General features: G+C 39.3%; 1 protein-coding gene across 7 annotated transcripts in view; it reads left to right on the forward strand.

The window, feature by feature from the left end:
* The window catches only part of rps6ka1 (ribosomal protein S6 kinase a, polypeptide 1), a 45164-nt gene that overhangs the window by 18975 nt on the left and 9272 nt on the right, over positions 1-16917 (forward strand). For 3 of the 7 annotated variants that reach the window (XM_067480436.1, XM_067480437.1, XM_067480441.1), the window contains exon 3: positions 13398-13451. The exons of 2 other annotated variants lie outside the window; for them this stretch is intronic. In XM_067480436.1, the coding sequence (XP_067336537.1) occupies positions 13398-13451 (54 nt within the window). Of the gene's footprint in view, positions 1-12597; positions 12743-13397; positions 13452-14644; positions 15244-16917 lie in introns of those variants that run through there. 2 more of the 7 variants (XM_067480443.1, XM_067480439.1) reach the window with 2 other exon arrangements.

Genomic DNA, 16917 nt, shown 5'->3' on the forward strand with positions numbered 1-16917 from the left:
AGCTTGTATTTACACCAGTAAGAAGTAATTTTATTTTGCATCAAATCTTACAAGTCTAGTCAAGTCTTTTGGCTCAACAAACAAACTTAGTGCATTAGTTTGTGTCAAGCTTTTTGAGTTATGATGATATCTGGTGAAATTAAGTTAACAAACTACATTAGGTTGTGGAAATTAGCGTTTCTGCTAGAAATAAATGCAATTTTATTTACCACCCACTTAACTACTCATAAATATTAAGTTGCTTTTTCCAATATTTAAAAGAAATTTCAAGTCAAACGTAAATGATAAACCATAAATATGTACATAAATTTATCACAGTTACAAGATTAACATATCCTATATACAACCACAGTGCCAAACGTGAAATCCAACTATTATACAGGCCACACAAAATTAAGCTGCTGTAATTGCCAACATTATTATTTCAACACTTCTAATAAAAGTAAGTTTTTAAATAATTAAACAAAAGTCTATTTAAACCAGAAAAGTTGGATTTTTATCTTGGAAACACGCAGTGGGGCAGTCACAGATCCACTGAACTACTTTTTAGAGTGCCACATAGCTGAAGATTGCGACATGGAACTTGTTCATCACTTCTCATAAGTTTAATAAATAACCTGACAATACTTTTCAGCCATCTGCTGCTCCAGTCTGCCAAGTTCCACAAAATGTCTGAATTATTTGCACATACTATGATAATCATGTCATCTAACATATAATTCTGGAGCTAGTTCCTTGAAAATGTATAAATGTGGGGATTAAGTTTTATTGTGCTATGTCTTTTCTGTTTACTTTTCTGCCTCTACTTTCTTCAAAATCCTAAATCATCCATGACAACTTTATTTGTCCATTATCTAACCAGGTATAAAAGGGCGTATGGTGCCTTAAGGTGTAAATGTCTGTAAATGGATGACAGGATATTGTTTTTGCTCCTTGCATGCACAGTGGGATTTTCCCAGCTTAATAGTCTTTACACATATACAAAAAAATATTACTGAAGAAATTATGATCAAGAGGGTTTTTTTTTTTTTTTTTTAAGATTTCTTAGAAAATCTGACCACCATCTTGCAACAGAGCATGAAATCCTGTCAGAGGAATAAGACATTATACTGGCATCTGCTTGGCCGTGATCCCTAGTGAGCAGAGGCCTGTATTAACAAGGTTAAGACACGCTTCAGAGCTCCACAGAGCTGAATGCTTCACATACCACTGCAGGGTTACAGGGAGGGGTTAATAACAGTGAGGAGGGGCAGTTAAAGGTGAAGTGAATAGAGCAGTCTGTGACTCATTATATCCCCCTTGGCATCCGGATGTAGCCCAACATGCACTTATATATGTATAACTGTCCGGTCTGTGCACATGCTGCTAGTGTGTTTTGAATCTTTGGCAAACAGTGTCTCTGGGCATTTGTTGGTGGCATTTGTCTCTGGGCATTTGTTGGTGGCCTTCCAGCTTAAACTCAGATAAACCTGTGTACATTTATTCAAATAAGCCACATTCTCTGTTTATTTTTCTTGTTGCTAAAATAAAGTTGCATATTATAACTGTCTGGATTTGTTTATTTGTCCCTGCTGTAGCTCTCCCAAACAATCTGAACATTGAGGTAAACACACACACACACACACACACACACACACACACACACACACACACACACACACACACACACACACACACACACACACAGAGATACAAGCAGTAAGTATAGTAAGGGTGTAAGCTTGAGGGATTGTGTTATAGCAATATTTTACTGACAGCTTTGGCATTATATCATTTAGTAGTTTTAAAGCATCGTCTAAGATCACACTTTGTGACAGAACACCTATGAGGCAGACTTCAGGCACACACACACAAAAAAAGGGCTCAGCTGTAGCACAGGCAGTGTTTGCCTGTCTCCCTCTGATGCAAAAGTATTTATTTATTTATTTATTTATTTATTTAGGTTCTGTTGCGCTGCTCATCTTTTCTTACTCCTTCAGGCTATACACTCTGTCGACATGACTCAACAACTCTCTAAAATGACTGAGCAGGATATTGTGTGAAGCTCATTGCTCCCTGCATCAATATGCAGTTTCCTTTGTGCCCTTTTCTGGTTAATACAGTGATGAGCAAAGCAGTGCATAAAAGAGGGCCAGTCTGGCTGGAATGCTAGGAATGGTCTGGATGTGAAATATATTTCCTTATCAAGAAATAAACAAATGTAACCTTTCATGTATCCAAATTCACCATTGTGTATTTAGATTTATTTATTTATTTTAGGAACATGGTAAATGGTCTACATTTATATAGCGCTTTTCTACTTTTTGGCACTCCAAGCGCTTTACACTGCTTCTTATTCACCCATTTGCACTCACAATCACATACTGATCTGGCCAAAACTCACCGGGGGCAACTAAGCTGAGGTTCTGTGTCTTGCTCAAAGACACTTCAACATGCGACTGGAGGAGCCGGGAATCGAGCCAGCAACTGTGGGATTGGTGGACGCCCGCTTTACCAGTTGCCCCATAGCAGTTGCAGTTGTTATTATTAAAGAATGTATTCATCTTACTGAAATAACCTGTAGTCTAGGTTAAATATTATGTGATTATGTTTCTATTAAATTCATTCATTTTAATTTAAATTATTTGGTTCCGTAGCACACTGAATAATTATTAGATCAAAGGAGGCTCAAGAATAAAAATGCATTTGGTTGTAAATATACTATGTACTAAAACCCTGCTCACATGGTGCCCCTGCTGCTCCTTTACATAACTACAGCTCCTTGCTAACAGTTAACCAAAATCGGGTTTCAACGTACCCCAACTCCAGCCATCCTTTCATCAATGTGCCAATGATGTGGAAAAAGAAAATAAATATTTTTGTACGTAGCCCAGTCAAAATAACTATGAACCTCAAAGTGGGATCCCATCAGTCAGACAGATGGAGGTCCCCTCACTTCACCCTGTGCTTCTTTGTTGGTCACTTCCTAAAGCCTTTGAAATCAGCCATGTTGTCACAACAGGTGCTGTAAACCCTGACAGTGTGCAATGTTTACCTGTCTGCCTCTGATGCAAAAATATTTGATTTATTTTTTATTTGTTTCTGTTGCGCTGCTCATCTTTTCTTATTCCTTCATGCTCTATACTCTGTCTACATGACTCAACAACTCTCTAAAATGGCGGAGCAGGATACTGTGTTGGTCTCAGAGGTGGTGGAGCTTATTGCTCCCCCCCAGGTCCCCTGCATCAATATGCAGTTTCCTTTTTGTCTCCCCCCCCATGTAAGTTATTACCCTTCATTTTGTGGGTACAGTACTGGATTTCTGGGGTCATGAGGCTGGATTAAGAAAATAAAGTGCCCTGGAGGGAAGATTTGAGTTGGCAAAGTAAGAAGTCAATTTGATTTTTGTTTAACATTAGGAGGTTTGCTTGTTTTTTTTGTCTTTTGTTAATAAAACAAGTTATGTTGGTGTTTTTAAACCACGTTAAGAATGGAGATTGCACTGAGATTGGAAACCTCACCACATGAAATACTGTGCTTTTGTGCTCCTCTTGTAGGCCAGAAAATGAACACCGTCCCTGAGGACTTGTGCTTATTGTCATCTGGCTTTGGCAGGGCCCCCAAACAGATCAAAGCAGCCAGTGTTTAATTACCCAGTCATTATTCACAGCTATATTATAAGGATTATTTTAAATGTTGCCGTTGTTTGTATTGTACTCCATACTGTTTTGAAACCTAAAATGTCCACATAAAGTACAGGAGGAATAAAAACAGCCTCCCATACTGTTATATATATTTATCACGTTTAGATCATCTTATAGATCCATTTCTATATATGTAGAAAGCTATTGACAAAATTAGCACTAGTTACAAGTTGCTCACCTGGCCCACCGGGAGCAAGTTTGCTGTTCGGTGTCTTGCCCAAGGACAATTTGACACATATCCAGTAGGGACTGGGAATTGAACCACTGACCCTGTGGTCCATACAGACCCTGCGGTCTGTGGACGACTGCCTCACTGACTGAGCTCCGTTTATTATTTGTTAATATTTGTTATGTTTCTCCTCATTTAATCAGATTTGGTATATGCATTCTTTCTGTAATTGATGATCTAATGTTGAGTAAAAAGATGCAAGATAGTTTAAAATAAAGCAACTACCAAAAAGGAAGCGAAGTGATGATCTGATGGAATTCTTAATTACAGTGCTGTATTACTTTCTGCTTGAGAGGGGAGCAAATGAAATCAGTCTGTTGTTTATACTATATATGAGTATATATTTATAGAGTATACTTCTCCAACTCACTCTAGCACTGACTTGTTGTGATATATTATTTAAAAGATTGTTTATAGGGGTTGATACCAACATGTCATGTTTGTGTTCAGCTCATGATACGTACTTAAAGATGTCTGATCTAACACATTCTGCTTTAAAATTTGACCACTGATGTTTTGCAAATGCCTACTTACTTTGCTCAAGTGAACCACATCCTGAAAGTTGATCTCAAAGTTGATAAAATCGATTCTTCTTGTTAATGAAATCAGCTCAAGGCTTTGAGAGGTGTCCCCTTTCTGTTACTTTTAGATATGAACTGTTTGGCTTTTCATTCATTATTCATTGTTAATGCACCTGCTAAGTGTTTTATTTAATATAAAAGAATTTACTGAAAGAGCAGCAACAGCGCTGATATGCATAACAAACTACTGAGCTGCAGTGCGTTAGAGCACCGAGCAGCGGATATACTGTGGCCTTTTTAAATCATTGCATCTGCACCACAAAATTTCAACCAATCAAAATGTTCCTAAGGCTTTTTCCTCTTTGCCACTACCGAGTTGTGTTGTTCAGAGGGACAGTTTATTCGAGGTACACTGCCTGTGCTGCAACAGAAGACATTAAACTGCGGGAGAGCTTCTTAAGTGAATGGCGATGATGTGGTCTGAATTATGAATTAGTGGCTACATAGTTGTCCTCTCAGTTAGCACACTGCATTTGTTGCTGCATGTTTATTGAAAAGGGGTGAGTGCCCTTTTATAGACATTTCATGCCTCATTTGCTTAAACAATGCATGCAATACATTTTAAAAACATTTCAACTGTATTTACAGTTCACCCTTCTCAGATATCTAGATTATGCTTCTGAAATTGCACTACAGGCAGGTATGTTTAACATATTTATGCAACGAGACGATAAAGGATGGCAGTACTTGAGTTGGCAATGTCTTTTTTTCTTTCCCATTTGTGCAATCTGTTCTGATGTTACTTCCTGTCTTTCTCCATCTTCTTACATTACACGTATAATAGCATTGACAAAGTCATTTTCAACCGCAACGAAGTCTGACTCATTTGATTGTACTGTGAGAAACCTGACAAGAAAGAACCAGACCTTGCAGTTATTATTTTTGAATGGACAATAGAAATAATTCCTACAACTACACTACAAGTGTAAACACAGTCTCTGGATTCTGTCAAAGTGATGCATTGAGTTCCAGCTACACTTTAGATGACGACAGTAAGGGAATCCTAATGAGACACACACACACACACACACACACACACACACACACACACACACACACACACACACACACACACACACACACACACACACACCTCCTAAATGTGAAAAGGCACTGAGGCCTGAAGATGCCCTCTTTCACTGCCCACATCGTTTTACTCTGCACATTCCAGTAGACGATCCTCTTCTTCTCTTCATCACCCAACCATCTTCCATCATTACTCCTCAGCACTTCTCTCTGAAGTCTCGTTCATCATTTTGTCTTCCAGTCCAGATAAAGCCCAGCTATTTAACGATTTGTTAATCAGGTGTCCTTGACAGTCCTCCCCCCCTTTTTTTTTAAATCCACCTTGCTTATGTTCGTACAAAGTTTTTGAGGCACACTTCACTTCCCTTGTGTGAAGTTAGTCATTCAAAGGCGAGGACAGCCTCAAATAAACTCTCCATGAACAGCTTTTGTTAAATTCTCAGTGCTAATTTTTCAGCAAGGTCATGCAAAGTCTTGCAGAAAGGATGTTTGACATTGTGGCACCTGATTGAATAGCGTTTGTCAAATCAGTAACTTTTAGTTGCAGCAATGTTTAGTGCGTCTGTTATGTATAAACAGCTCTCTGACTTCCTACTCCTACATGGTGAGTTCGTCAGTTAACAAGACTGGGGAATGGAAAATGAGCTTAATTTCCACAAGTTAGACAGACTTTGCACGCACACACACACTGAATACAAGTTAAAAAATGTATTAACCTGGACTCTTACACATGCAGGCACACGCAAACAAAAACACATGCAAACCATCATTCACGCCATGTCAGGTGTGTGAGTCATGGAGTTGTATTTATGCGGAAAGTTAATTGAGCCTCTCCAGAAGGTTTTAGTGCAAATTAAAATGGCTCCTTATTCTTTGCAGTAGCTAACAGACCTTGTTATGATTGCCTGTGTAGGCCCGGGAGGGGGTGTGTGCATTTTGTTATGTGTATGTGTGCATAGTGTTTTGACATAGTTAATCAGTGTTTGATGGCCATGTATAGTGTGTCTGTGTATGTGTTTGTTAGGGGGTTGGCAACATCTGCTTTAAGTGAGTCTGTCTGTCAAGCGACTGTCATCTTATCAGGGTTTCTCATCAGCAGAAACTGATGTTAATCGTAGCAGCATTTCAGATGGTTTGGTAGTTACGCACTTACGCACACGCACACACACACACACACACACACACACACACACACACACACACACACACACACACACACACACACACACACACACACACACACACACACACAGGCTCGGAAATAGTTTACAGCCCAATTACCCAGCCTGCCTTTATGCTATAAGAAGGCTCTAAATCTTTGGGTTCTATTGTTCCCAGTATAACTGTTAATGCTTGCTTTCCCTCCTCTAACCCATCAGCTATATCCATTGCTCTGTTTACTTGGGATACTGTCAGGACTAAATCCCTACATCAAGCGTGATCATCTAAAGATTCATTTTGGCACAAATGTTTTGTCTAAGTCACATTTTTGCAGATTTGCCTAAAATTTGTATTTTTATTGATGAGAGCTTATGCCAATTTCTCTTAAATGCTGTATGATCTTTTTTTTTAATTATTATTCACATTACAGTAGCATTAATAAAAGCACAGCAACTGCAGATTGACTACAGTCTGTTGGACTACCTTGTTTATTGATGACCTACTTGAGTTAAAATCAATTTCTAGTTATTCAAGGACTGACAAACTATTTTTGACAAAGTATATTGTTTCCTTGTCAATAACCTGTCATTGATGATCAGTTTGGATGACAATGTTACCATTCACTTTGCTGCTTCTTTAAAACACGTTTGGGTGTCCCTGGGGTTTATCACCTCTCTGCTTGTGTTTTTTTTTCTTCTTCTTTTTAGGCCAATCTTGCCACATTCTTAAATCTCAGACATTAAATTAGTGAGTAAAATGTATAATTACCCATAGGACAAATAATTCCCTGGTCATTGATGCCATTAAGCCATATAATTGTAAAAATTAACAGTATAAGTGCACGGCCAGACTGATGTTAAGTAAAAAATCTTAACAAACCTTAAGAAGGGTTTCTGTGAATAACTGACCATGTCTAAGTATTAGTGGTATCAGTTTTAACATCCCAGAACAGATTGAAAACCTACGAATCTTGAACCAGATGCCCCTCAGACTCATGATCCATCCATCAATTCTTTTCATCCCCTCCTCCATCCATTCTTGGCTGCTATGGGCCTAGTTGTCATGGTTACTTTGTCATAGGCATCGCTAAGCCCAGATTGTGACTTGGTTTATGATAACATGTACATCGAAGCACTGACACACACAATCAAATACTTCCCCTTAATCCTCAGTGGCCTACTCACTGGGGTTTTCATTCATACTTCCGGCTAGGTTCAAATCAAATGGTGAAAAACATATACTGAGCTTCTGTCTTACACACAGATGGTAGCGTAAGACATAGAGAGTAGCATAGTACCGTCTTGATTAGTCATGATTGGATGATTAATGGACCTGACCCAGTGTTTGTGTGCAGTGTTATAGATAAGTGTGTGTGTATTATGAAAGGTATCTCATATTGGAGTCACAAGCTACACTGCTAACCTTTAAAGGCCATCATAATATATTACCGCCAAGAAATTCTTTCCCAGTAGCATGGATGGTGCAGAAAGGAGGATTCTAGCATCAAATTGCATATTGAAGTAGAGGAAGGCACAGAAGTGCTCTATTTGAAAAGCTGGGGGCTGGCAAATCTTACCTGGAAGCAACATCTAAATGTTTCGTGTGTGTGTGTGTGTGTGTGTGTTTGTGTGTGTGTGTGTAGACTTTCTCATCCTCTCGTACCACCTCTTGTGTTAAAAAGAGGATGCTGGAAGATGGAGAAAGAGAAAACACAGTTGCCATAGTTTCACACTTCTCCCGCTCAGGGTCGATTAAGGAAAATGTTCCAACCAATCCAATGGTTCTCTTTAATGTAAAGGTTGGTGGTATTTATTCTCACCGCTTTGCCCTTCCTTATATTCGCTCTTGATTTGTTAAAACTTCTGCTACAGTCATTTTGACTTTTTCATATTATGGTCTACCACTTCATGATAAACTCTTGGAATGGTGTGTTCTTTTTTGTTTTTGTATTCCATGTTTAAACTTATCTGTTTCTCTTCCTCAGCAGTTTTACATGGTGCACCCAGAAGCAATTAACCTTTGACCTTTGTTGCCATGGCGCCAATGTCCCATGCAGCACAGGAAATGCATAGTTCCAGCAACAACATGTTTCATAGTCCATTTTTTTTCCCAAATGAATTGATTAACCCAGATCCACATCTGTTTATCTCCCCTGGATAAAGCCATCAACAAAATGCTGGTAAATGTTGGCTATGGTTGACACATCTGTCATATTTCCAGCCATTTTGACTAGTAAGGGCTCTTTGTGAACTCTTTGGCCAGATTTTGCCCTATTTGTCATATTTTATTCAATGTGCACTTTTAAGATAGTTAAAGCTGTAACATTCAATTTATATTAATAAGATATCAAACTAAGCCAATAAATTTAGCAAAACATGTGACATGTATTGGGCCAAAATAGCATGTATCACGGTAAAGTGTAACTTCACCCAGAACAGTCAGTTAGCATCAAGGAATGAAGGTACATGGATGCCAGTAGCACCCTTTGTCAGTAGTTGTTATTGAGCCGTGGATTTAGGATATGAACAAGACTCATACTTCACAAAGAGCAAGGCAGGAGATTGTCAGTAGAGTGTAGGACAAGTAGAAGTAGAAAGATGTATACACTGATGGGTTTTTTTGTTTGTTTGGTTTATGTTTTGTGCATGCGTGTACAAGCTGTTAGGCTGATATTTAAGGAAAGAGGAGAACCACAAGAGGGAAGGGAGGAAGCAGGAAGTATTGACTGAGACATGATGAAGTTGCTATTTTTGCTTCTCTGACTGGCGTGAAGAGTTTAAACTGTGGGAGTGGCTTCGTGATGACAGAGAAATTAGAGATGGCTGATGTAAAGCTTGAGTGACGTTCTTATTGTATTTATAGGTTGTAATCCGAATCTGTGTATTTGCACATGCTGGTGGTGTTCTGTATTATTTACGTGGTGATGTAGAGAACTACACATTTCAGCCAGCTGAGCTTCAGCTCTGATGACTTCATTGTGTACATAACCAGCACCCACTTCTTCTTTTCCGGCTCTGTTATTTTTCTTTTCTCAAACTTTTTAGTCTCTGTCCATTTCTTCTGTTGTCTTTCTTCTCTCTGTCATTTCCATACCTCCTTACCTCCTGATTATTACTACTCAAGGCTATTATGGTTTCATGTCAACTGGTCCGGCACTGACCTGCCTATCATCGTACCGCTATCCTTGCTGCTGCTATTAATATTACTGATGTCAACAAAGGATTTCCTGTAGCATGTGTGCTAATCCTGTGCTACCTCTGATTCAGATCCTGTCGCATCCACCTATCACTTGTCTACAGCATTTTGATCTAAAACCAGCACCTGCCTTGCCCCTGCTCACGAGACATTTTCTATTGACATCCAATACACTCACAAAGACAGAGATAAACACATAAATGGTGAGGGATTAAGTCTTTTCAGTATGTGCTGTCCTGCTTGTTCTTTTTTCTTTGTGTTCTAAAAACCTAAACCTAAAGTTTTTTTTTCTTTTCTCCATTTGTCTGCACTTTTATGACGGTCTTTAAATCTGTTCTCCTCCTGCCTGCCCCAGGCTAAGTTTGTATTAAAGCGCCATGATGGGATTGCTGCGGATTGCATTTGGACGAGTTCAGTGTCCATCTGCAGCAGTGCAGATGGCAGTGCAGAAGGAAGGCTGAAACCTTTCTTCCCTCTTTCCTTCCTTTCCTTTCTCCCTTGTCTTTTGTACCTGTCAGCCCACAACTGAAAGTTGTCAGGGCTGACAGTTGTTTTGTGGCAAAAAGAGGAATGAACTGAACGGCACAAGATAAGGAGCAATGCAAAAGTGGATAGATGGAGACTGTTCGGTAACGTAGAAAGAGGGTGAGTCAAAGGAACAGTCTGTTCATAACAAGATTGTGAAAGAAACCCCCTTTGTCAGAGTAGTTGAGACAAAGATTGAGACAGAGAGAGATATTCCTGCCTCTAACCTGATAGATTTGGGTGCATGCCTGCAGACATGTCTGGACACTCGCACAAGCACACACAAACCTCTTTTGGTAAACTAGAAATTCCTATGTCAGTGCAAATGTGTAGTCAAACTGTTCAGCTTTAGGCATCTGTTCCTCAGCTAGTTGTGTGTACCTTTACTTTCTTTCACACTAAGATTATTGGACATTAATATTAGATGTGTGTATATAAGCTGTTAGCCAGAGTTTGATTTGTCCTTCTCACACTATCTATTAAATGAAATCTTATATTTATTACTGTATTTTTTATTATGGTATCCGTCTAGACTGCAGTTGAAAATAAAATGGTAATTACTGTATTTCATTTCCACAATGTAGACAAACAACATGTGGTCTTTTTCTTATGAATGATCCATAGCAGATTTTTTGGAAGAATGATTACAAATGTTTAATTAATCTTCTTTTTGGTTTTTTTGTGGTATCTGAAGTGATGACAATTATTCTCATATTGGCATCTTTAACATACTCCGTATGATATTTTGAAGTGTCTCTTTTTATCTTCAGATCTAATCATATAGTATCAAAATTGTAGTCACAGTCAAAGTGGTGTATGCAGTATATTATACCCCTCTGCACACAGTCTAGTGTAGGACGTTGGTTAGTTGAATGGACAGATGGATGTTTAGACTATCCTGTCTGCATGCACACTAGTCATTTATGCGTTCTCACTCTAGACTTTTTTTCCCTCCTCTCTTCCAACAGTCAGAGCTGTCATACATTTGAAATCACACAGGTGCTGCTGCTCCATTTTCCAGGAAAGAGGAGAGGCTACAGCGAGAGACACAGAGACAAATACTGTCTTGTGTTTTCTTTTTTTTTTTTTGTTCTTCAGAACACTCACATTCTCAATGGACTTGTTCTTTCATGTATACGGACCGTTTTGTCTGCTCTTTTTCTCTCCCTTTGGTTTTTATCCACTTCACCACCTCCAGTGCTCTTGTACATATTTCTTTTCTGAACTTCATTGTTTGAAACAGACTTTTTAATTCAAGACACTTTGAAGAGATGTGACCGTTGTGGGGCTCAAACTAGAAGGAACTTGCCGCTGTGCTGTGAAGGTGTTTGAGTAGCAGGCCACCTCTTCCATCTCCCACATGCCCCCTTTCTGTCCCTCTTTGTGTCTTCTCCAGTCTAATTGATATGAGAACCAACACTGGGATTTGGAGGAGGCATAAGCTAACAGTGTGAACATGCCCTTACTTGGCTTAAAGCTCCTATCTGCAGCACTTATCTTTGGAGTTGTGGCCACTGGCCTGGCTGTAGACCTGCACTGGCCCCTTGTGTTTACCAGGCAGCATTACACTATGTCAAAGAAGCCTGTCAGAAAGACCCACGTGACTTAAGGTTACAACAGATGTGTATACTTAGTTTGCTTTAGCTTTTATTTTATAATGAATGCTGTTTTAAGAAATAAGTCATAAAAAACTTATTGTAAAGAGGTAGTGCAGGTTAGATTCCACTGGATATTGAAAAAATCCAAACAGGATTGTTATTTTTTTTATTTTTTTTATTAAGTTACATGACAAGCGAGCATCAGCAGATAACTGATTTCCTCCTTTTCTCTTGAAACAAGTCCAGTTACAAAACAGAAACCTGTATGTGTCTCATTTGACTTCCCATCAAGTTGTTAAGCCTTTTGGCAAACTCATCTACAGCTGCTCTGTGATCCTGTATCACTCTCCTTTTCCTTCCTCTGTCACTCACCACTGCCCATCTCTCTTTTCCCAATGACAAAATGCTTCCTATAAGTGCCACTTCCTGATGTTCACCAACCATGTCTTTTACAACTTTGTCCCAAGCTACTCTGTGATCATATTAGCAGCAAATTTCACTTTACTTCCTATTTTGAGACGTGTGTGTGTGTGTGTGTGTGTGTGTGTTTGTGTTTGTGGAGATCCTATCATTGTCTTTGTGGTATTGCATATAGAGTGTTAGCTAACTCTGACACATAGGCCATGTGTTTGTAAGACAGTCAGTGTGACAGAGGTTCTGCCACCAGTTGTATCTGTGACATGGAAATATCTGGACTCAGACATGTGGAGGCTCATATTTCGCACCAAAACTCGCATACGAGAGGCAAGTGTGCACTTTTTTTATGTATGTTTGTCATTGCTCAATTTGTGTGATGTGGGTTTGTGTGTGGATGGTCTCAGGGTGTTATGGGGCGATACTTTGGAAAGAGGGTGGATGTGATGTGATGCTGAGCTGCAATCATCTCAGCCGTGTAGCAAAGGAAATGCAGAAGGATGTGTTTATCTTCACCCTCCTCTAAACCTAAATCATATTTATTTAGTTTTATTGCACTAAAGCCATAAAACTGTGAAACAATAAGGACTCGTTTCAGTTTAACACAGTCTAGTAAAGGGATTTTTTATTTGTATTTTTTTTTTAATTATTTACTATTTACTATTAAGCTATCAAACAATTAGTGTTTGAACTTGCTCATTCGCTGCTGCTTGCATGTTGGAGTTAACGAGTAGGAAGGAAGCTTGGTCTGTTTGAGAAAAGAGGAAGTGAGAGCTATGAGGGAAGAGAGGTTTCCTGTCTCTAGTGTAACAACCATCACCATCTTGTCCTTTTCTGCCCTTCCCCATCTGTGAATGCATGTTTGTGCTTGTGAAGTGTACCTGTGTTTGGGTCCACGACATCTTTGTTTCTATAAGAGGGGAGGAAGTCTTGGTATTGAAATGTACTTGATGTAAAACCAAGTATGTTCTCTCTAACCTCCTAGAACGAGTCTCATATCACCTGGATAGAGAGGGACTTTGCCCATATTAGAGCCCAGGTAAGCTCAATTGTTTGTACTGTGCAGCTGTTTCATATCAGTCCAAGCTGCAGCTCCTCACTAAACACACTCCTGCTTACCTTTGCTTGCATCTCTATATTTTAACCCCTTGAGACTAACAGTTTGGATCTCTTTCTTTCTGCCCACTAGAAAAGTAATTCTGCAATTGCAAAAATGCTAAAATCCACTTTTCTCAAGCACGGGCTGCAATGCAGAATAATCAGATCTAGTTATAAGAAGGTCTGCAGTCAGAGCCGTTTGGTTAAGAGAGAAGTTGACTCATGCTCTCTGTTTATATGGTGCAAAGAGATATTTACAGTAAAAAGAAGTGAGGGATGGAGTAACGGAAAAGAATGAGAGGGCATTTTAGACATGCATAATCACTGTGAGAGACAGGATGATCCAGACATGCCTGTGCACAGGCAGGCAAATCTTCAGTCATCCGCAGGGAGCAAGACGTCTGAATCATATGGACCATGTTGAGAGGGGACACTTTCCTGCCTCCTCTCTTCCTGTAGCCTCTGCTCGGTTGAATTGTGGGCAAAGAGTAATTTCCCACAAAGATTTTGGGGTCATGTCAGCAACTAATGACACAATCTCTCTCTGTCTCTCTCTCTCTGTGTCTCTCTCTCTCTTTCTCTCTGTCTCACTCACTCTCTCTCTCTGTCTCTCTCTGTCTTTGTGTCTCTCTCTGTGTCTCTCTCTCTCTCTGTGTGTGTGTCTCTCTCTCTGTGTCTCTCTCTGTCTCTTTCTCTGTGTCTCTCTCTGTCTTTGTGTCTGCCTTTGTCTCTCTCTATGTCTCTCTCTCTGTCTTTGTGTCTCTCTCTATCTCTGTGTCTCTCTCCATCTCTGTCTCTCTCTGTCTCTCTCTGTCTCTCTCTCGCTCTGTCTCTCTCTGTCTTTGTGTCTGTCTTTCTCTCTCTGTGTGTCTCTCTCTCTGTCTTTGTGTCTCTCTCTCTCTCTGTGTCTATCTCTGTGTCTCTGTGTGTGTGTGTGTCTCTCTGTCTCTCTCTGTCTTTGTGTCTGTCTCTGTCTCTCTCTGTCTTTGTGTATCTCTCTCTCTCTCTTTCTCTCTGTGTCTCTCTCTTTCCTACTGTCTCTGTCTCTCTCTGTCTCTCTCACTGTGTCTCTGTCTCTCTGTCTATCCCCTGTCTCTGTCTATCTCTCTCTCTCTCTCACTTTCTCACTCACTCTGTGTGCAAGTGGGTCTGTGGGTGTGTGTGTGTGTGTCTGAGTGACATGTTAGGTGCAGGACTGCGAGAGTAAGAAAAAGCTCTTCCTTCCTGCTCGCTTTGGTTCCAGTTCACTTCAGATGCAGTCACTCACAGAGGACACACCAGACTAATAAGACCAACACAGTGAGGGAGAGAGAGACCGAGATGGAGGACAGAAGAGATAATTGAAGACAAGATGAAGAGTTAATGAAATATGTAGCAGAAGGGCCTGCAGAGAGAATAGGAATAGGGGTGAGAGGTTTGACCATATTTACCTGCAGTCCACAGAACTAATCCAGGCATGAGTGCACAAATTTATCTAAAGTGTCCTTGAGGTGAGATGAGGTGAAGTTTAGAGATGATTTATTTGAGGTAGCAGTCTTTGCCTTGTTATGGACATGGGTAGGGAGATGGAGAAGGACAAAAGAAATTTCAATGTGAGACGCTTGCTGACCCTCTACCTGTTCAAAAAGAGCAAATCCTTGGCTGGCAGCCCTGCTCACTGTAACAGCTGCACATCAACCCCCATGACAGGCAACAGCGCTGACACTACACCTACCCCAAGGAACCAGTGGACGGTAAAGTGACGCCTCCTCCTGTTGGCATTCTGATAAACTTGAAATAGTCTCCAGAGAGCATTAGGCTGTTAGTACGAATTCTCATTTTTAATCAAAGAAGCATAGGAATAGGATTTATTAACACTGAAAAGTGCAGATGAGGCTTTACTGTCATACTTGGGTTTTGTTTAAAAACAATGTGCAGCTGAAAGCCTGCATGCTCAACCAACTCTGGTTTCCTGTTGTCAAGTAAAGTCCCAGGCTTTAGTGGTCTGTGGTGTTGGCTGTTGATAGTGTGTTGTTGAAACTGTATCATTTAATCCGTTTAGTCATTTGTTTCATAGACTAAATGCTACATTTAAGGCTTTAACTATTGATTATAGTCATTATCATATTCAATGGATGGCTATAATTTCATAATCTTATTGATTAGTTTGTCACTACAGGGTCAGAAACTCATCACAGCTTCCCAGTGCTGAAAGTAAATAGTTTAAATAGTTTTCTTGACTCAATATTATTAAACTTTAAATGGTAAAAGTAAGACAATGTTTGATGTTTTGTTTAATACATGACTTATGAGTAATTGTCACAAACCATTTAAATAAACTTGATTCCTTAGTTAATTAATAAAAAAGAAAATATCATTAATTAAAAAAAAAAACACCAAACAAGATTAAAAAAATGTTCACTTTTGTGGTATCTTTACTTGTTAAATGCAATTTATGACTCTCAGATTAGACATCAGTACACGATTAACTGAATAATCAGTATTATACTGTGTATACAGTATGATTACTGTATAATAACAGCAGTATTGTGTGTTTAATAAACTACTGTTACTAATTTAGCTGAGCATATCTATTACTTCTCCTGCAAGATAATGTTGTAAATTGTAAATTCAAGAGAAACTGTGAAACAGGCATGATGTTGTACTTTCTAGTTCCACATTTTGTGAAATTAAATCCAATAAGTAGCTGTGGACCTTCTGAGTGGAAATGGAAAATAAAGTCTTTGCCCTCCAACCACATTGTTAAATTTAAAATGCTTTCTGCAGGGTAGCTGTAGTGTTGTCTGTCATAGTATGCCCACAGCATGAAACTCTGGGGACTATTAACGCAGGGAACTGAAAAAGCTGGTCTCCAGAAAGAGACTTGTTGATGTTGGTGATGTTTGATGCTGATGTCTTGATGCTTTTCTGTAGGGTGTTGATAAGTTGTGGCTGAGGTTGACATAAGGTCAACTGTGTGTCGCTGGAGTTCTCAGAAGCACCAACAGTGCCCCGCCCTGAAGAAGAACCCACAATGTTCTTTTAAATGTCTTTGAACAAAAAGTCAAGCTTGATGTCAAAGAGCTTGTGTCCACATACAGAACTTTAAACTACTAGAGGCAGTTTGCATTGTTGCTATTAACAAGCTTTTTGTTTTGTTTTGTCACAGTTGCATACATTTTACTGAATGTTGTCATCAGTGTCATGTGTGAAGTCAGCATCATTTCCAGAAACCTAAAAAAAAAAAAAAAAAAAACACAGGGTGATTTTTTTTTTTTCATACTGTGCTTCCTCTTCTGAAGTTTATTATGTTGATTTAGTGCTGTTAACAGCAGGAGACTCTCCTCCAAATACATTAACCTTTCGACCTCTGGCTACAACAATAAGTATCCTCAGTGCAATGGTTCATTGATTTATTATAGTTTTTT

Source organism: Channa argus, chromosome 16 (genome assembly GCF_033026475.1).
Source record: "Channa argus isolate prfri chromosome 16, Channa argus male v1.0, whole genome shotgun sequence".
NCBI classification, from domain to species: domain Eukaryota; kingdom Metazoa; phylum Chordata; class Actinopteri; order Anabantiformes; family Channidae; genus Channa; species Channa argus.